The sequence below is a fragment of the Strongyloides ratti genome (genome assembly GCF_001040885.1).
Source record: "Strongyloides ratti genome assembly S_ratti_ED321, chromosome : 1".
In the NCBI taxonomy this organism is placed as follows: domain Eukaryota; kingdom Metazoa; phylum Nematoda; class Chromadorea; order Rhabditida; family Strongyloididae; genus Strongyloides; species Strongyloides ratti.
In genome coordinates this window covers 3507868-3529598 of record NC_037307.1, presented here as the reverse complement: position 1 = coordinate 3529598, position 21731 = coordinate 3507868, and the positions used below count along the sequence as shown (strand labels likewise).

Genomic DNA, 21731 nt, shown 5'->3' with positions numbered 1-21731 from the left:
ATACCAAACAGTTAATGAGAACTAGATTCACTTTTTTTCAAATGATCTGGTAACTTTGGAGTACTACCAAACCATTCAACCTGAAATCTCATTTTAGCCACCTTTACTCTATCTATAATATTCGAGAAATTATCCATTGCAGGACGAACATCAAGTCCCGTAAATAATTTTGTTTCTGGATCAACTGCCCCAGCGTCATAATAGTCTATGACATAGTGTACATCAGTCAATCCACATCTATCTATAATCCAATCATGTCTATCAAAAGGTTTTTCATATCCCATCCAATTACGAACCCTCGCACGTGGTGATAATTTCTTAGCGTTTCCTTTAAAACTTTTTAACTTTGGAGCTGCACATTCTCTAGAAAAAAAAATAGTTAAAAAATATTAAATCTATTGTAATGGCACCAAACATACGGATGTAGCAATTCTTCCCATTTTAATATTTCTTTCCAAGCTTCTTCGTTATTAGCATTGTGAATAAGAATCAGCTTTTCCATATCAGCTTGTGTCATATTATCACTTCTCCAGTTCCATCCTTTTCTCCTCATAGCATTCCAAAACATTTGTGGTGAAGGATATTCCCAATTTTCATCAGTTCCAGCTTTAGGTATCGATGATTTTACTCTCGTAGTTGACAAACTAAATGGCTGATCTGGTGCAGGTTTTTGATTAGGATTTTCCTCACCGTTTAAAGGATTTTTTTGTACAGGACAGGATCCATTATTAGCCATATTTGAAGGACATTCACTAAAAAATAATAAATTTTCATCTTTCTCTTCTTTCTCCTTTCTCATTGGGCATTCTTTAGGAATATTAGATTGATTTTCATTGTTACTACTGCTTCCCCAAAACCAACCCATTATTATCTATTTGACTCTAAAAATTGAACTTATTTTACTGTGTGGTGTATGATTTCAAAATAAATGGAAAAAAGAACTAAGAAAAGAAGAAAATTTCAATATTATACCTATTTGATATAATAGATCATTTTCCAACCTAAAACAAAAGTCATCGTTGTGAGAGTTTCCCCTTCTTTTCATGTAATCACCCTGAACTTGTGGGGGACATATATTGTTTAATTGTGGAAACAATAATTTCTTTTTAAGTCAGTTTCAATAAAAAATTATTAGCATATTCTTCAAAAAATTAAGATAAGAATAAATTCTCACATTATGATAATGATCAACTAATTATACTGACTTTACACTATAATGTTGGATATGATCAAAAACCTCACTAATCACTTATAATTTTTGAAGTTGAACACACACACATTTTTATCAAAATTAAAACAAATTATCAATTTCCGTTAATCTTTTATATAATAAATAAAACTACTTTTACGTTAAAGTACACTTTATAAGATAACACAGAGAAATGAATCTCCAGTTAGAATCTATTTTCCAAATCTATAGATCCCTATGTAAATTTTTTTATCAAAAAACATTAATAATTTATTTTGCATATTAAGTTGATAAAAATGGTACAATATAATATTCATACACCCCAAAAAATATATTGTGACTGTTTAAAATAACGCATCGACGTAGTAACTATTACGTTTCTAAGATTTGTATTGTCATCTAAAATAACGACGCAGTGATGACTATAGTATGCCAGTTGTCACAATATTTAATTGGCATAAAGTTTTAATCGTGTTTAGTTGGTTTATCAGTTATATGTAATTTTGATTTCTATTAATTTTCTAGGTTTTATAATTACGATAACATTTAATGGATCGTGATTTCAATTTTTTTTAGTAGAATTGCAATTATTTGTAAAAGAATTTGTTAATTTACATAGTTATTATTTAGAATATATTTTAGAAAAGTGGTTATACTTTCTAAATCTTTCTTGCAACCCCTTAGAAACAATAATTTTATTTTTAGAGAAGTCATTTTTGAAACAGTTCCATAAAATTTGTTACTTCTTTTCTTCTTATTAAGAATCAAACCAAAACTTTGTATACTAGTTAAATATTTTATTTAGCAGAAAAGTCGTTTTATATCTTTTTTATACTTGCAATGTCCGGGATAAATTTCAAGTAAATCTGTATGGGATTCTTACTCTATAAAAAATTATGACATAGTATTGAGTTTTTTGGCTTTTTAATTTAATTTATCTACTGTAGATTCAAGGTCATTATTCTAGAATGTCTTGGGAAGCCAACATTTTACTTGATATTTTTCAAAAATATAACAAATATTTTATGTTAAAAAAGATAGTTATAGCCAATTTAATTAGAAAATTTCCCTTCAAACTTTCTAAGGGAAATTTAGAAAATTTTCAAAATAAGATTGTTAAATGCTAATTTTAATTACAAGTGATATGTTTTGTTCATTTTTAATAATCAATAGATACAAGACACATACTACAAAGTAACACTAATTTTAGACAAGATAATTTTGATTGGTATTAAAATTTGTACAAATTTTATCTTGATCTTTATTCGTACATTTTTTTCTTTATTGATACTAATCAATAAACTTATTTTTTAATCTATTTTTACTTTTTGTTATTAATTTGAAATGTTAAATTTGTATAAATAATATATTTTAATTTATGTTTATGATAGACGCGTATTCTTAAGAATTTTCATACACACATCAGACAAAATAATACGAGCAGTTGTAGGATAAGAAAAAAGGTTTTATTATCACGTTTGTAAAAAAAAGACGACCTTGGTAGATTTTTTAAGTCACAACGAGTTCCTAATTATATATTTACATAATGTGCTCATTTTAATTGTTTATTGTTTTACCTTAAAATTTGTCTTTTTTTTATTAAATATTTTAAAAAAAAAATTAGAAATAACAATTGTTAGATGTACATACATTGTCCTTTCATTTTACATATTAATGTTTTTCTAAATAATATTGTCACTAGTATTTTTTTTCTTCTAGAAACTACTTGGTTATAGTTTAGTTTAAACAATGTACGTGATATTTAAATAATATTTTTACGGCAAATAATGGTTTTAAAAATGCTAGTCACAGTCGAGCAATACACAACTTCTATAACTACGTGTGATCCATTTTTCTCTTTTGATTATTTTTTTTGCTATCTTTTCCACCAAGTCTATTATTTAACATTTGAGAGAATCTTATTGTTATATTGCGTGTAATTCTTAGTATATAAATTATCTATTTTTTTAAAATATTTTTCTTTTTAGTCATGTATCTAACAAAATTTCCAAGTATCTTACGCTTCAATCGACAATGTTCAACGATTGCACATACATTAAAAGTTAAGCAACAAATCAATGATGCCAAAGCCACTGCTGCACTTGGAGGTGGACTTAAAAGAATTGAAGCACAACACAAGAAAGGAAAATTAACTGCACGTGAAAGAATTAGCATTTTGTGTGATCCAAATTCTTTCCGTGAATATGATATGTTAATGGAACATGACTGTACTAATTTTGGAATGGACAAGCAAAAATTTGCCGGTGATTCTGTTGTTACAGGAAGAGGAACAATTGCTGGAAGACCAGTTTTTGTTTTTTCACAAGATTTTACTGTTTTTGGAGGTTCTCTTTCAGCTGTACATGCTAAGAAAATTTGTAAGATAATGGATCAAGCTGTTAAAGTTGGTGCACCAGTTATTGGATTAAATGATTCTGGTGGTGCTAGAATTCAAGAAGGTGTTGATTCCCTTGCTGGGTATGCTGACATTTTCTACAGAAATGTTCAATCATCTGGTGTTATTCCTCAAATTTCTCTTGTTCTTGGACCATGTGCCGGTGGTGCTGTTTATTCACCTGCTTTGACTGATTTTACTTTTATGGTTAGAGACAGTTATCTTTTCATTACTGGACCTGAAGTAGTTAAAGCTGTTACCAATGAAAGTGTTACACAAGAAGAACTTGGTGGTACTAAAACTCATACAGTTACATCTGGAGTTGCTCATGGAGCTTTTGATAATGATATTGATGCTTTATTAAATATGCGTGCCTTATTTAATTATCTTCCACTATCATGTAATGAACCTCCACCAACACGTGTCTGTGAAGATCCATGGGATCGTGATGTACCAAATCTTGATACTGTTATCCCACTTGAATCAACTACTGCTTATAACATGAAAGATGTTATTACTTCTATTGTTGATGAAGGGGAATTCTTTGAAATTCATTCAGAATACGCAAAAAATATTGTTGTAGGATTTGGTCGTATGAATGGAAGAACTGTTGGTATTGTTGGAAATAATCCAAAATTTGCTGCTGGATGTCTTGATATTAATTCATCTGTCAAAGGAGCTCGTTTTGTTCGTTTCTGTGATGCTTTTAATATTCCATTAATTACTTTTGTTGATGTACCCGGATTTCTTCCTGGAACTGCTCAAGAATATGGTGGTATCATTCGTCATGGAGCTAAACTTTTATATGCTTATGCTGAAGCAACTGTTCCAAAAATTACTATTATTACACGTAAAGCTTTTGGTGGAGCTTATGATGTTATGTCATCAAAACATTTACAAGCTGATATCAATTATGCCTGGCCAACAGCTGAAGTAGCTGTTATGGGTGCTAAAGGAGCTGTACAAATTTTATACAGAAACGATAAAGAAAACTGGTCTAAACATGAAGAAGATTATATTGACAAATTTTCAAATCCTTTCCCAGCTGCTAAAAGAGGATTTATCGATGACATTATTGAACCATCAACAACAAGAAGGAGAATTTGTGAAGATTTAAAACTTTTAGAAAATAAAGTAGTTGTCAAACCAAAAAAGCGACATGCTAATATCCCATTATAATTATTAATATTAAAAAAAAAGTTGTGATTTGACGTTTTAAAATAAAGAAAAGTTATCTTTTTATTTACCTTTGTTAAAAAATAAATTATAAAGGTACATTATTTTTTTATTATCATTTATTACTTTAGTATGAGAAATAGAAATCTCAATAACAATAACAACAAAATGGTAGGATGGAGAAGTCGTCACCAAAAAAAAACACCTTAAATAATTATCTCTGGCATGAGTAATATATAATAATGATTTCGTCAGTCACAGTATTTGAGGAGTAGCAGGAGAAGTCAAAGATAAAATTGTCTCATTGAAGTCAAGAATAGTGGAAAGAATAAAAATAATAGGCTTACATATGGGAAAAAGAAATAACGAAAAAATATATTAAAATAATAATTAATCAATGCTATTAAAATATCTTCTATACGAACATCAAAAAACTGCGGCTTCACTATTTTCTACCCATAACACCTTAGAGGAAGTTGGCGATGTTCTCTGGCATTTCATCAATTCTCGTACTATAGTATTTTTCAATATCTTGTAATTGTCTTTGATCAGCATCAGTAATAAAATTAATAGCAACTCCTTTTCTACCAAAACGTCCGGTTCTTCCAATTCTGTGAACGTAATTTTCTCTTTTAACTGGGAGATCGTAATTGATAACCAGTGATACTTGTTGTACATCAATACCACGTGCCAAAAGATCAGTAGTGATAAGGACACGAGATGATCCTGAACGAAATTCACGCATAATAACATTACGTTCTTGTTGATCCATATCTCCATGCATAAATGATACAGTGAATTTTTGTTCTTTCATTTGAGCAGCTAAATCTTCAACCTTCCTCCTAGTATTACAAAAGATGACTGATTGAGTAATTGAAACAATGGAGAAAAGATCGCAAAGTGTTGAAAACTTGTACTGCTCCTTTCCAATATTAACGTAAAATTGTCTAATACCTTCTAGTGTAACTTCCTCTTCACGAATCAAAATCTTAATTGGATCATTCATAAACTTTTTAGTGACTTCCAATACATCTTGAGCCATTGTAGCAGACAAAAGAACAACTTGAACATTATGTGGTAAAGCCTTAAAAGCATTATAAATTTGTTCTTTAAATCCCATAGACAACATTTCATCAGCCTCATCAAGAACAAACATTTTTATATGATCTGTTTTCAAAAATTTACGAGAAATCATATCATTGACACGTCCTGGTGTTCCAACAACAACATGTACACCTGATGAAAGAATACGTTGATCATCACGTACATTTGTTCCACCAATACAAGCATGAACTTTAACATCCATGTAATATCCTATTTCAACAATTACTTGATGAATTTGTTGAGCAAGTTCTCTTGTAGGTGCCATAATAAGAGCTTGAGTTTCAGGTAAATTAGTGTCAATTGATTGAAGAACTGATATGGAAAAAGTACCAGTCTTACCAGTTCCAGATTGAGCTTGAGCAATAACATCTTTATTACCACAACATGGTACAATAGCACGTTGTTGGATAACAGAAGGACGTTCAAAACCAAAAGCATAAATACCACGAAGAAGAGAATCCTTTAATCCCATAGAATCAAAGCTTTCAACTACCTCATCATAATTTCCCTAAAAAACAATAATAAAAAAATATGTCTCCCCAATAATAAATTATATTCAAATTAATTTTATTATTTATATATTATAATAGTATACTTACAACTATAACCATATTATCACCATATGATTCACAATGTTCACCTCCCTCAGTAAAACCATTGTTCTCTCCATAATTTCTATAAAAAAAATTTGCCATCATTAAACAATCAATTTTTATTTTTTAAACTTACTCTTCTCTGTTATCAGACATACTTTAATGAAATAATTTATTTGTTTTTGTAGCAGGTTAAATAAAAGCCAAAAATGTAGAAAATTTACAATTTGGCGGTCAACTAAAATTATATCGTTGAAATTGGTAAATAAAAATTATGTGTCACAAAATGGAAAGCCATTCCAAATTGTCTTAAAGCGACATTGGGATATAGATAATGTAACGGTGCAGTGACATATAAAATAATGACAGCTATTAGGGTTTCAATAAAAATATTGTAAAAATGATACATACAATGACTAGAAAAACGGCAATTTAATAAAAAGTAGTGTAGGCATTATTAATAATATAACAAATATTTTAACACACAATACACAACAACAGAAGTAGGTAAAATCATAAAAGTAGTACACATTTCTCAAATGTTTTCTCAATATACTAAAACATTAAAACAGAATATTAATATATATATATATATATATCTGTTCAGTCAATTTTTTTTATCACCTGCTCTATATATTCATTTTTTCTTCTTCTATAGTTATTGTTTTTTTTCTTTTTGTCAACATTTTTTTTCTTTCTACTGTTTGGTGACATTTAATTGTCGATCTATTTATATATTATCATCATCTCATGAACTCAGATTTTATTATCATTTTTAAAATTCTTTGCATATCAATAATTAATCAAAAATCAATTTTTTTTTTCGACGTCTTAACCTACCATTTTTTTTAAATAGCAATAAAACTATACTTAATTATCGGATAAATAAAATAATTATAGTGTTTTTTAGTTTTATTTTATAAAAATAATAAATAACGTTTAAAAAGATATATATATATAATACTACTAATTTTATAAACTGTTACTACTATATATAAAAAAAATTCTCTAAAATAATGGATGGTGAAAATAACCAAAGAACAGAAAATGAGGTACACGATTCTGAGACATACAGAGCAGTGGCAAAATTTGATTTTGAAGGAAAAAATAATGATGAGGTATTTTTTTTTTCTCAATTATATTTTCAACAAAAATTACAAATAAAAAAAATATTTTTTTTTAGTTGTCCTTTCCACGATCAGCTGTTATAAAGATAACTCAGATGTTGGAAGGGGGTTGGTGGGAAGGAACATATAATGGAAATGTTGGATGGTTTCCAGAAAATTATGTAACACTTATTGATGATGATATTTATGAGGAGATTAATGGGACAACTCCTACTAAATTAATATCAAATAGTGGTGGTAATATGAAATTTAGAGACCAAACTATTGAAGAATTTATGGATTTTATGGGAAAAATGATTATAGAAAATAAACAAATATATGAAGAATATATTTTAAAATTAGGAGATATTGAAGAATTAAAAAAAAATAATGATGTAATTAATTTTGTTAAAATAACTCAAAAGTTAGTACAATTTATTGAAAATATTTTATTTCCAAGGTTAAAAGAAACATTATCATTACCTGTTACAGATCAACGTATTGGTGGAGTACTACTTTATAATGCTAAAGAATATAAAGAATTATTAAAAGAGTACTGCTTTAGGCATCCTGTAGTTATTGAAAATATAACACTAATCAATAATAAAAAACAAAATTTACTAGAGGATGTATGTGGGGTACCATTAAAAGATATTGTAATGGGTTTAAGTTCTTATTTTCGAAATATAGAAAAGTATGCTAATCATTTATTAGAAATAGATAGAAACTCAAAAAGTAACCATCCTGATTTAGGAGATTTGAGAAGAGCAGCAGCTGTTTATAGGAGTATGGCTAGTTTTTGTTTAACAGTAAGAAAACAAAAAGAGGGTCAAATGGACTTTATATCAGGACAATATATCTCCAAATTTGGAAAGACATGCAAAAACATTGGCGATATAAAATGGTTAGGAATAGTAGAATGGAAAAAAGATGGTGGATGTCATACAAAAGACGGTAAATGTAGTGAGGAACGTTATTATGGTGTATTCGAAAATAAAATTTTAATTATTGAGTTAATAATTGAGACAGCCACATACAAATTAGTTGATTCTCACACAACAAATAATATTTATGTTAGAAAAAATATTGAGGGAAAGCATAGTTTTGGAATAGGAAATGAAATAGAAAATGACTATATTATAATAGTAACAAATGATGATGAATTTGAGATATTGAGTGGAGTTTTTAATGAGATGAAAATGATTAAAAATATTAATATTGAACAATGTATAATGTCAAATCCAACAAGTCCAGTACCACAAATAAGAAGTGACATCTTGACAAAATGTAATAGTGAAAAAAATTTAGAATTAACAAATGGTGTAATTTTAAGAGAAAAAAATCAACGATCAAATAGTTCTGTTGGGATGACACGTACTGAATGTGCACTCTCATCAGAGTCAAAAAAAACTGGTAGTGATATAATTGGTGGAATAAAAGTAAATCATGATCTTGGTATAGCATGCCTTGAAAGTGATGATGATTATTGTGAACCACCAATAACTCCAGTTTTGAGTAAAAATGTTAGAGAAATTTCAAGATTACCATCATCAAATGAAAATAAAACATTTGATATTGAGTATAATTCAAATATAAATACACCATTAATTCTACCTCGACCTTTACCACCAAACACCGTACTTGAAAAATATATGGGAATAGATTCAATGAGTAATGTTAAAATGAGAAAAAAAAGTAATAGTTGTGGAACAGAACAGGGTGATACAGAACTATTAAATTTGATTGATGAATTTTATTCTGCCTTTAAAGTAGCAGGTGTTGAAGATTTATCAAATTCCTTATCGGATGCTATAATAAGAATGGATGAACAAGGTCCACAGTTAATAGTTGCAGATGAAGAAAAAATATTTATAGAAGAAGTTGATGAAAAGACAGGAGAGATAACATTAAAAGAAAAGACACTTGTTGATACAGTATATTCATTGCGTGATTCTGTTACTCACCTTCAAGAAGATGTTGCTGAGATAAAAAAATTACTTCAAAACAAGGTGTAATTTATTTTTTATTTATTTTTTTTTACTTGTATATAAATAGTCCTTATATATATTATATAAGCGAAATTTGAGCTAATAAAATTTTTTTCAGTTTTCAAATAGTTGGTAAAACATTCTTTGAGAAAAAATTGTACTAATTACGAAAAACGATACTTTTTATGAAAACATTTCCAACTTAACATAAATATGTATCAAAAAACACAAAAAGTGGCAAAATTAAAATGAAGTTTAAAGTAATGATGCTTAAGCAATTATTATTTGTCATTATAGTTATTTATATAAACTATACTGACTATCATAATCGTATCGTAATTGATAAAAACTTTTAAATGTTAGTAAAAAATTATATTTATATAGTTTTTTTTTTTCTATTTATTTCAACTTATGTCTTTTTTTACTTCAAGTACGGGCGAATTCATAAGTGTTTTCTCATTTAACCAAAACGGTTTTTATAATACAAATAAAAGAAAACTTTTTGGTACTAGTCATTTTTGATGGGACCATTTTTATTTTCACATTTTAAATGTCGATTTTTTAACTGTTTATTCTGATTTTTACTACTTGTATTTGTACTAGATTTCTAATTTTTATAAATAAATTTTTGTTTATTTTTTATCTGTTAATATTTAACTATGGTATTATTTTAGTTTTTTTAAAAAAAAAAAGTAACTTCTTATAACAAAGAAAAAAAAATCATCATAGATGTCTCTTCATAACAAGAATACATTTTTGAAAACATTAAAGTTTAATGAGAAAATTAAAAAAATAAATAAATTGATAAAAAAGACTTTTACATGATGACAACTACAATCACTAAAATAGTATATGATGTAAAATAAATAAAAAAAAACCTATACAAAGAATAAAAAAATTATATAAGATAAGAAGCTTCATTATATCTAGAATTTTAAAAAGTGTATATAACCATTTTTAAAAAAAAAAGTTATTTATAAAATTTTTAATCTTAATAGTAATAATGAATTGATAATAAAAACAATTTTTTGAAAAAAAATTGATTCTTGAGATTTTACTCTTAACACGAAAATTAATAAAAAATGATAAGAAAAAAATGTTAATAACTTTTTTAAGAATGCAAATATCAGCAATTTAATTTTAATGAATTATATAGATGAACTTGAAATGTATTATGCTAATAATTAAGAACAGAATTAAGATTTTGATAGTAAATATAAAAGAATAAAAAAAAAGTAAAAAATTTGAAAAATGTTAAACTTGTAATGATAAAAGTTGAATCTTATCTTAATGAAAAATAATAACTTTTTTGAAACCAAGAATATTAATATTTTGATTTAAAGTTCATGTTAAAATATAATCCACTAGCCACTCCCAAAAAAAATTTTAATAAACAAAAATTTTTATGTTTCTAAATTTAGAAAATTAATATTAAAACAATTTTATTAATGATTTAAAGCATCATCGTCAACTGATAACTTCTTGATAAATGTATGTAATTTTATTGAAATAAAAAGATTTTGTAATTTTTTTTAAGCATGTTGAAAAATAAATTTTGATAAAAAAAAATAAAAAATATATCTTTTTCTTTTCATCATGATATGAACATAATATGTAATATATATGTATAATAACAACACCCACACAATCTACCTAATAATTAAGGTCTATAATGTTGATAGAAATTTCCAAAATAAATATGTTCCTTTTTGTTACCTATTATTAATGCTTCAACAAAATAATATGAATTTTGAAAGATTAAGCATTGAATTACATGTTTTTAATAAACACATCTATAAGTAAACTATCAAATTTTGAATAGAAACTATAATTATGTTTTCTTTAAAAAGTAATAAGTATAGACTATAATGGTTAAAGTTCATTTTAATAGATGAATTTTTTTTAAAACATTTATTTTTCTAAATAATTCTAACATCATTTATTAGAATAAAAAAATTACATTTGTAAAAAGTTTTATAAAATTTTAATATTAGGCAAAAAAAATTTAAATTTTACATATGAATCCACATTTTTTACATTAATAATTTTTTTTTTATATCATATCCTGAATTTATTTATTTACCATTCATTAATTATTTATATTTTTTTAAAAGGCTATAAAAAAAATTAAAAAAAAAAACTTCTTTGTTATAAAAATTTTTCAATTTTAATAAAAGTTAAAAAAAATTTTTTTTATTTTTTTCCGTTTTTTCATTTTTTAATTATCAATTTATTTTTTAAAATTTGAACTTTAATATATTCATATTAAAAGCCTTTTATTTAAATTATTTATTAATTTTTTTTTAATGTATAAATAAATTTTTAGTATTAAAAAAAGTTTCTAAAACTTGGAAAAAGTTTTTAACCAAAAAATTGTGTAAACTTAGTAAAGTTTACATATCAAATCATATAAAATTTGAAAAAAAAAAAACATTAAAAAGTTTATTTTAAAAGTTATTATCTTTTTTTTTTTGAACAAATGTCGTTTCCTAAGTTATTATCTTTTCTCTTTTTGTGTGTTATAATTTTTCCTATTTAAATTTTAATGAGGGGAAATATGTAGATCAAAAGCATGGTAAATGTATTATAATTGTTAGTTATAATGGTAAGAGTAGTAGTTATTATACCATTTATAGTATAATAGAGTAATATTTACTTAATTTTTAGCTCAATATAATACTGGTGACCTTAACTGATTATAACTTGACATATACAACAGAGCGGTTAAATATTTATCCATATTAGGACATTCTTCCTTTTAAACAATTAATCAGATTTACTATTTTTTCGTAACGATTATAAAATGGACTTTCTTTGGAAGCCTGTCCGTTGAGTCGTTTTATCTTAAACTGTATTATTATAATGATTTTTGGCATTTTCTATTTAATTTTTTATATAATTTTTTTAAAAAAAATATTTACATTTTTCTAGATGTGTTATATTTATGTATATTTATAAATATATATATATATCTTTCTCTTTCAAAGGAGAGATTTTTTTTTTTTATTATTAAATTTATATTTTTGCGGCATTTAAAAGAAAAATGTACTAAAAGAAATATTCGTATATGTTAACAGCTTTAATTTTTATTTTGAAATTTTTTTTTTTTTTTTTTTTGAAGGAGAAAAATAAAAGAGGAGAGTCATAGCAACAATTGTGGTTAGCTTTATTCAAAGCTTACAACCTAAAATTTTGTTATATTTGATTATTAGTAGTTATTTATCAACTCTAAATCGTGATCTGTATGTCTCTTTTATCATTAGTCAATTACCACACGTTTACCCCCCTAGATATATAATCACCAAAATGTTGAGCTGAGAAGAGACGTGTTTTAGAAAGTTGGTACATATTATAATATTATAACGAAATGAAACGAAACTTCAAAGAGAGAATAACTGTAAGTCTATTATATAGTTTTGTAGGATGACAGGTGTATGGATTTTAAATAGTATAAATGTGCGATTTGTTTTTGATAAAATTTTATCCTAAATATAGTATATTTAATGTAATAAAATATAATTTGACAATGATTATAAGAGAGATAGATAAGTTTTGCACTTTTATATAAAATGATTAGTTATTTTCTATCATTTGCGTCATTATTAATATTAAATTTCTTAAATTAGATTAACATAAATTAATGATTTCTTTAATATTTCGATTAAATAAAAGTGACAATTTTTGTTAAAATGTACTGTTAAGTTATAAAGAAATAGTTAAAAATTTTTTTTTTTATTATACAAATTTGTATGTATAAATTATATAGTCTTTTTCTAGCTTACCTTGTATATTTTATCAATTTGCACACCTCTCATAAATTTTCACTATTCATAGTTTTCACTTTATTAAAATGGCCTTTTCACATTTAGAAGTAGTCATTTGAAAAAGAAGTGGCTGGAAGAATCTTATTTACTAATCTAGGTGTGTAACTGTCTTTTTTTTTCTACAGGTTAACTGTATTAAGGAGGTTAACTTTTATATTATAAGTGTATTGTCTTAGTTTCGATTAAGTTATTATCCCTTATGTAGTATATAAATTTATAGATATATTTATATATATATTATTAAACCATAACGAATGATTATTAAAAATGAACAAATTTTTGTTGTTTACAGAAAATTTAATTTATGAAAAAGATTCACCTATTTAATATTACTTTATCAAAAGCCATTTTGATTAATGTATTTAACTTTATAACTATTTAATATGATATCAATTTTATATTATTTTTGATAACAATACTTTAAGCCCAATATATACTATAGGTGTGCTATATTGTTAACTTTTTTATTTGATCATACAATAATAATTGATATGCCAGTCAATTTCTTTTTATTAAAATTCGTTATATATTTATTTGTCACATGAGTGAAAATAATATTATATTATAATTCAACTAACCATCTATACTTATTAAAAGCTTATCTCTGTTTTTTTTTATCAAAAAATATTTATATATGGAATCAAAATTTATTCTTAACATATAGAACTACTTAAGGATATTATACTTTTTTTTTATTATTAAAAAAAAACGATAAGTTGGTTGGTGTATATTTTAAAAAAAAATATGAAAATTTATCTTTTTATCTGTTTCTAGAATATAAATCATGAAGATAGATATATATATTTGAAAGTCATAGTATATAATGCCAAAGAATAATATTTTTCTTCTCATTATATGACGTCCAAATTTATTGGTGACCAATTATTTATGTTAAAACTTTTTTTTTTTTTATTAAATTGCCTTCTATAAAAGTAGATAGTGGGAGGATAGATTCTTAGAAATTGTCGAATATATGTGACATACTAATTCTTTATTTTTATTTCAATTAAATGCCAAAACAGAGGAGAACCCTGAAGCTCTTGAGAGTTTTGTTCTAAGGAGTTGTTTTATCACTTTTTAAACTAAAGATGGAATATATATATATTTATATTTTATATCTAAATGAATTGGAGTTTTTTCTTTTTCTTTATTTTAAATTTTAACTAATTCGAGCGTATTTAGTTAGTTTATGTATGCGTTCTTATTTTCATAAAAACATCTTTTTTTTTATGTCTTCTTGTTTTCTATATCATTCGTTTACTTATTTTTTTTTTTTTTTTTGATAAGGTATAGTATAATTTTATTGCATATGTGTAATTTTCCACATTCTTAAAAATAAAATTCTATTTACAAATAATGGTCTTCTTCACCCATATTGAATAATCATACTTAAATTTATTTTTTAATGTCTTTTTACAAGAAAAAAAATGTATTTTTGTTATCTTATGTTTAAATTACATATCTTTTTTTTATAACTATAGGGATTTTTAATTTTTCTTTATAATCTTTATAACTTATTATTTTTATATGCCTCAAGACAACAGTCAAAATTGTAGCTCAAAGGAAATGTTGAATGTCCCATGATATTTGGCAATTATTATATAAACCCTTACAATGTATATTTGAATCATAAATTCAAAAATCTTTTGCCATTATTATAAAAAATCAACAATCATTATATATAAACTTTATATATATTTCACTTATTTAAATGTTCTATTTTCTATTATTTTTTATTTTACAGTTTTGTTAAAAACATTTTAATCACCTCATAAGTGTAATATGGTTTCCCAGCACTTTTTATTTAATTCCACTTCAGAATCTTTTTTTTTTTTCATTCCACAAACTACTAATCTATTAAAATAACATTTATTCTTTCTACACAATATTTTGTTTAACATATTTTTATACATATATTGTCATTGATGTAGATTTATGTAACTTTGATATCAAAAATTTGTCAGTCTATATTTTTCAAATATATATGTACCTTTGATATTATTTTAAAAACATAAACATCTATATTGATATGAATTCTCATTGGAAAATCCACAATATCATTTGATAGATGAAGTAAATGTTCTTAAATTAACCTTCTTCTGATAAGAATGGACACCCTGTACTAAAAAAATAATATATATATAAAAAAAAGCAAACTAACATTTAGGTCTTTATCTTTATATTCTTTTTATAAGGACAGTAGTACTATATTTGTCTTTATTCTTATAATCATAAAAAGAATAAATCTAGTACATTACCAAAAGTCATTTCTAAATAATAGTGTTTTCATAAAATAAAAAAAAAAAATTATTTTTGGTCATTACTTCAATTGATAGTATTTAGTGTAGAGATGTATTTTATGTATTTAGTTTTATTTTAAATTACGTTAAATTTGTCTTTATCTAAATAATATTATATATCACACTATTCACATTTTCTTCATATACACCTAGATGTATGAATATTTTTGATATATTCCTTCACACCGATAATTTAACTTCACATTTTTCAATGTTCTTTTTCAACTTTCATATAATGAAGAAAGGAAAAAGATATACACATATGTATTATTTTAACTCTTCTTCTTATTAGTGTCTAATGAGTTTTTGAAAAATATATGTTTGATTTTATTTTATTTTTTTTTAACTGTTATTATATAATAGTAGATAGACAAAAAGAGGTTGATTTGGAGTATATTATTTGATGATGTAAAGGTTAAGAATAATATCTTTTATACATTTTAATATTTGTAAAATAATTTATCACATTTATATGTGTACTGAGTATTAATATAATAATATTTCTCCATTGTTATCATTAATATAATAATTATAAATATATCTACACCTGTTAAAACATTTTTTTTTTTATACATTACATGATTTGATTATGCTTTGATTTTATTAAAAATCATCTGTGTATATATTCTTAACAAAAAAAAAAATTAACCTGTGATATTTTAATTTTATTTACATAATACATATACACAAAATCCCTGAACATATATATGTATAAAATATATATTTTATATATATATATATATATATACAATCGGAAGGAAGAAGAGGGAGGGAAAATTTTTTAATGAATAGATGGATAATTGTGATGATGTTGGGGTGTCTTATAGTTTTGAATTTTGTCATTTTTAAATGTATATATTTTTATAATAATATTGTTATTTTAAGTTTTTATTTATTTAAACTAATTTTTTTTTTTTTTTGATAATTATCATAAATTAATAATAATAAAATAAAAAAAGTATCATTAATTTTTTTTTTTGTTAATAAAACTTGGTACACCGTTTATCATGATTTATAAGATCATAGTCATTATTCTGAATATATTATTATTATTATTATTATTATTAATATTTTTTAAATTTATTTTAGGTGGAAGTGTACATCTAACATATTTTTTTTTTAATCTATCATTGGAAGAAAAAAAAAAAGACAAATATTTATATATAGTAAAAAAAAGTATATTTGGGAAGTTAAATGTCATCATCGCATTCGGCATCAAATTTATTTGGTTCCAGCAATCCAACATCTACTAGAAGCGGGTTAAATATGGAAAGTAAAGAGGGACATGGTAATGGTCCCTCTTCCAGTGAAATGATTCCAAAAGAGGTTGCACAAGTGGGTGAAAGATATAATTTTAATTTTCAATCTGGTAAAGAATGGCAAAAAGATCTTGTAAAATTAAAAGAAATTTTAAAAGAAAAAGTTAAAAAACAACTTAGAATAAAACAAGGTTATGCTGAGATGTTAAAAGTAACCAAAGAAAAAATGAAAGGTTCTTTACAAAAATCAATGACTGAGTTAAGTGATATTATTTCTGAGTTAATGGAAGATTTACAAATATTAGAAGTTTATCAAATTGGTGGTTCTGAAAGAGAAAGTATAGATTCAAATGATTTGTTACTAGATGGTTCTATAGCCCATCATGTTGATGGAGATAGTCAGAGTACAACTAATAATGCTTCAAGATTATTTATTCTTAAAAATGAATTATCTAAAGAAATAAAAATTAGGGATGGTTTTGAACGTTTTATGAATTCACAATTTCAAAGAAATTCAGGTAATACACAACTTAAAAGTAGTACCTCAGGACAGGAAGCTTCTAAGGTACAGTCATTGTATGAAGATACTCGTGCCAAAATATCATACCTTAGAATGCAAATTGAAAAAATAGAAAGACAAGAACTTCAAAAAACAATTAACATATCTAATACAAAACATAACAGGTATGAATTAATGGTTGAAGATTTAATGTATAAGTTACATCGCGAAATGGCATTCTCCTCCGGTGCTGCTAATATGTTAAAATTAATGTGTAAAAATAGAAATATTCATAATAAGGAGAAAGGCTCTAATTTATTTGAAAATGGTAGTTCTAAACAATTACAAGATGCTTTTGAAAATTATGTACAGGCTGAAGAAAAGATTAACCTTATAAGGCTTTCTTTAATTAAATATTGTAATGAACTTCCTGAAGACTCCCCAAATAGGTCTTTGTTAAAAGACATTGAAACATCCATATCTTGTGAAGCAAAAAGAAATTGTAGTTCTATGGGAAGTCCTTTGACACATAAACAATTGAGTAATTCTTTTGAAAGAAATCGTTCAACTACTTCTAGACGCTCATCATCCTCTTCAAAGATGTCTTTTAGTGCTCAACCTTCTGGTTTACCAAAACTTGCCGTATCAGGTAAACTAGAAGTTCGTATAATTGGATGTCAAGATGTTATAAAAGAAATTCCTGGACAACGTCTTCGTACTGATCTAGCTCATGATACAGCAAATGGTAATACAATGGTACTAACAGAAATTTTAAGTAAGAAAGGAAGTAAAAAATTACAAAAACATCATTCACATGGGCAATTATCACTAAATCAGGAATCATCGGATGCCTTTGCACGCCTCCGTTTAGATAATCATATTGTTGGTGAAACAGAAATAAAACCAATTTCATTACAAGCCTGGAATAATTCTAGATTTACTTTAGATTTAGACCGTGCCAAAGAATTAGAAATAGAAATATGTTACAAAGATTTTCGTTCAATGTGTGCTTTTACAGTTATAAAATTGGGTGATTTAATAGATGAAAAAGATACATCTGGTTTAATGCTTCCTTTGGAACCACAAGGGAATGTATTTGTTGAATTTAAATATTTCAATCCAGTAGTTTCAAGGAAACCAAATTTAATGAGACAAAAAAGAGTTATGAGAAAAAGAGATGTTTTTCCAGGAAAAGATGTTTTAAATAAAAATTGGGGAAGGCAAAATACAGCATATCCTGGTATGAATGTTCTCCCCACAACAAGATTATCAGCTAATCTTAAAGACAGGGATGATGCTGCATATAGGACAAAAAAATTATCACTTGATACAGATAAACGTTTAGAAGATGTTAATAGAGGTATTAGTGATATTATGGTAAATAAAAAATGTTCAAATACAGTTAGTCAAAGTGTATATAATGATAAAACAATAATATCAGGAAATGCTAAAGGATTTAACTTTGCAGGTATTGATCCAACAAAAACAGTAGTATTTTCAGCAAGTAACATATCAACAGGAGGGGCTACATCATTTCATGGGAGAAGGCAAAGTAGTCCAAATGTACAACAAAATAAAAATATAGTGTCAGAAATTAAAGAGGGAAATTATGAAATTCCAAAATTAAAAGAAAGTAATAATCTTTCTACACTACATAAACATGGAATAGAAGGAATTCAAAAATCTCAAAAAAGTAGTTCTTTAACTTTGGCAAATTTTAGATTAATTTCTGTTCTTGGTAGAGGTCATTTTGGTAAAGTTATTCTCTCACAACACAAAAATACATCTAAATATTTTGCTTTAAAAATTTTAAAAAAAGGTGATATTTTGGCTAGAGATGAGGTTGAATCATTGAATACAGAAAAAAGAATATTTGAGATAGCTTCTAAAACAAAACATCCATTCCTTGTTAATTTATATGGTTGTTTTCAAACAAAGGAACATGTCTTTTTTGTAATGGAATATTCAATGGGTGGTGACTTGATGAGACATATTCATGATGATATTTTTAGTGAAGAAAGGGCTTGCTTTTATGCTAGTTGTGTTTTGTTGGGACTTGAATTTTTACACGGGAATAACATTATTTACAGGTAAGTAGTTTTTTTTTTTTATTAAAAATTTTAAAAATTATATTAATTATAGGGATCTTAAACTTGATAATTTACTGTTAGATGCTCAAGGATATGTAAAGTTAGCAGATTTTGGTTTATGTAAAGAAGGAATGGGACCAAATGATACAACATCAACATTCTGTGGTACACCAGAGTTTTTGGCACCAGAAGTTTTAGTTGAAACATGTTATACACGTGCAATAGATTGGTGGGGACTTGGTGTATTAATATTTGAAATGTTGGTTGGAGAACCACCATTCTCTGGTGATGATGAAGAAGAAATATTTGACTCAATAGTTAATGATGATGTTAGATATCCTAGATTTTTATCAATTGAAGCTATTAGTATTATGAGAAGGTTAATGAGAAAAAATCCTGAAAGAAGACTTGGTGGTGGGGAGAAGGATGCTAAAGAAGTTAAGGAACAAAGATTCTTTAGTCATATAAATTGGGAGTGGGATAAATTGCTAAGAAAAGAAATCAAACCTAAATTTGTTCCTAAAATTGTAAGTTTTTTTTTTATTAAAATTATTTAATAAAAATTATTATTTCTATATTTATAGAAAGGCTATGAAGATGTATCAAATTTTGATGAAGAATTTACAAAAGAACTTCCAACATTCTCTCCAGCTAAGGATAAGAGAGTAATTACAGAAGCGGATCAAACAATGTTTAAAGATTTTGATTTTTCAACACTCTAATTTATTAGAATTTTTTTTATATTTATGTATTTACTGTATAATTATATTTCGCTTACTACAGCACACATTCCGTGCATCCCAATATATAATTTTGGTATATTTCAGTCTTGGTAGGGCCATTTTTTTTGATAAAATAAATCTAAAATATAAAAGGACATTAAATTTAAAAAAATTAAATATTTAACAATTGAAACTTACATTTTAAAATATTGAATAATAAATAATTTTTATCATTTTAAACTGTTTTAAATTTTTATGTATTTTTATTTAAATTTACAACTTTAATATCATCGATTAATTGGTTACGAGAAAAACTTTAACTAACATAAATTATTTTAATTTATTTATCATTAATTGCTGTTTAAATTTCATTTTTTTTTTCAATATAAAAATTGGAATTTTTTTTGTCATTATTACACTTATGGGTAACATATATCTAGGAAGTGTTAATTATAACACAAAAGGCACATTTCCATCACATTATTTGTAGAAGTTTTTTGAAACATTATTAATGATTTTAAAATAGAGAATTAATTTTACAACATTATCAGTGTTAAATTGTTTCTTAATTTTAAGAAACATTGAAATTATTGCTTTTGAAAATGTATTTATCAATTATAACTTTACATGAATATTAATTTAAAATCTTAAATTTATCATTTTGCGTGAATCTTTTTTCTATGAATATCAATAAGAGGAAATACATTTGAATCCAAAAGAAAATTAAAAATAAATATGAATAATGGGCAAACTAATATAAGTTAATAATAAAAATGATAAAAAAGTTTTAAAATAAATGATTTACAGATATTCTTTTTTCTTTAAAACTTATAGCAAAAAATTTTAAAACAATTTTACCAAAAAAAAAATTAAACAGAAAAGATATATGGTATTATAATTTCTTCCATCATAATAACATATGCATTTAGAAAATAATGATAAGATAAAGTGATTAATTTAAACTTTTCAATGTTTAAAAATTTAAATAATTATTTACTAAATTTCTACTATCCCATTTTTAATGATTATTCAGATATCATTTTTATTAAAAAAACAATTTTAAAATATATACTTCAATTAACAATTTTATACCACGTAATGTAGTTTTTTTTTTATAACCTTAACAATTTTAACTCGTAAATAATATTTTTTTAAAGTATATTTTTAGGTACTTTAAAATATATAAAATAGTATTTTTTTTTAAATGCCAACAGCAAGTAACTGGAAAATTGAATAAAATAGCTTTTTTTCATTGGTCTTCAAATTAATCTTTTTTTTTATTATTATAACAATATAAATTTATTTATTTTAATGAAAATTCCCCAATAACTAATATTTTTTATTTTATTTTGATAACAAGCCTAAACAAACAATTGAAAATAAAATATTAAAGTATTATCTAAAGTTATTTATAAAAGTGATTTTTACAATAAGAATTTAAATTTGAGTACTAAGTGGTTTTATATGGTATCAAAGATGTATTTTA

The 21731-nt window shown here is 24.8% G+C and overlaps 5 protein-coding genes across 5 annotated transcripts; 3 read left to right on the top strand and 2 right to left on the bottom strand.

Moving 5' to 3' along the window:
• Window positions 1–11: 11 nt before the first annotated feature.
• On the bottom strand, window positions 12–865 carry SRAE_1000113600 (Cytochrome c-type heme lyase; the record flags this gene model as incomplete). Its single annotated transcript, XM_024648055.1, has 2 exons — window positions 12–363; window positions 420–865. 2 exons carry the CDS (start codon window positions 863–865, stop codon window positions 12–14), a joined length of 798 nt encoding a protein of 265 aa, XP_024502071.1.
• Window positions 866–3179: 2314 nt separating this feature from the next.
• Window positions 3180–4763, top strand: SRAE_1000113500 (Carboxyl transferase domain and Acetyl-coenzyme A carboxyltransferase, N-terminal domain and Acetyl-coenzyme A carboxyltransferase, C-terminal domain-containing protein; the record flags this gene model as incomplete). Its single annotated transcript, XM_024648054.1, has 1 exon — window positions 3180–4763. One exon carries the CDS (start codon window positions 3180–3182, stop codon window positions 4761–4763), a length of 1584 nt encoding a protein of 527 aa, XP_024502070.1.
• A 463-nt stretch (window positions 4764–5226) lies between these two features.
• SRAE_1000113400 (Eukaryotic initiation factor 4A-II) lies at window positions 5227–6613 on the bottom strand (the record flags this gene model as incomplete). Its single annotated transcript, XM_024648053.1, has 3 exons — window positions 5227–6372; window positions 6464–6539; window positions 6594–6613. 3 exons carry the CDS (start codon window positions 6611–6613, stop codon window positions 5227–5229), a joined length of 1242 nt encoding a protein of 413 aa, XP_024502069.1.
• An 860-nt stretch (window positions 6614–7473) lies between these two features.
• On the top strand, window positions 7474–9578 carry SRAE_1000113300 (Rho-type guanine nucleotide exchange factor; the record flags this gene model as incomplete). Its single annotated transcript, XM_024648051.1, has 3 exons — window positions 7474–7575; window positions 7641–7987; window positions 8024–9578. The coding sequence occupies 3 exons, from the start codon at window positions 7474–7476 to the stop codon at window positions 9576–9578; spliced, it is 2004 nt and encodes a 667-aa protein (XP_024502068.1).
• Window positions 9579–16869: 7291 nt separating this feature from the next.
• SRAE_1000113200 (Serine/threonine-protein kinase N2) lies at window positions 16870–20245 on the top strand (the record flags this gene model as incomplete). Its single annotated transcript, XM_024648050.1, has 3 exons — window positions 16870–19523; window positions 19576–20050; window positions 20108–20245. The coding sequence occupies 3 exons, from the start codon at window positions 16870–16872 to the stop codon at window positions 20243–20245; spliced, it is 3267 nt and encodes a 1088-aa protein (XP_024502067.1).
• Window positions 20246–21731: the final 1486 nt, after the last annotated feature.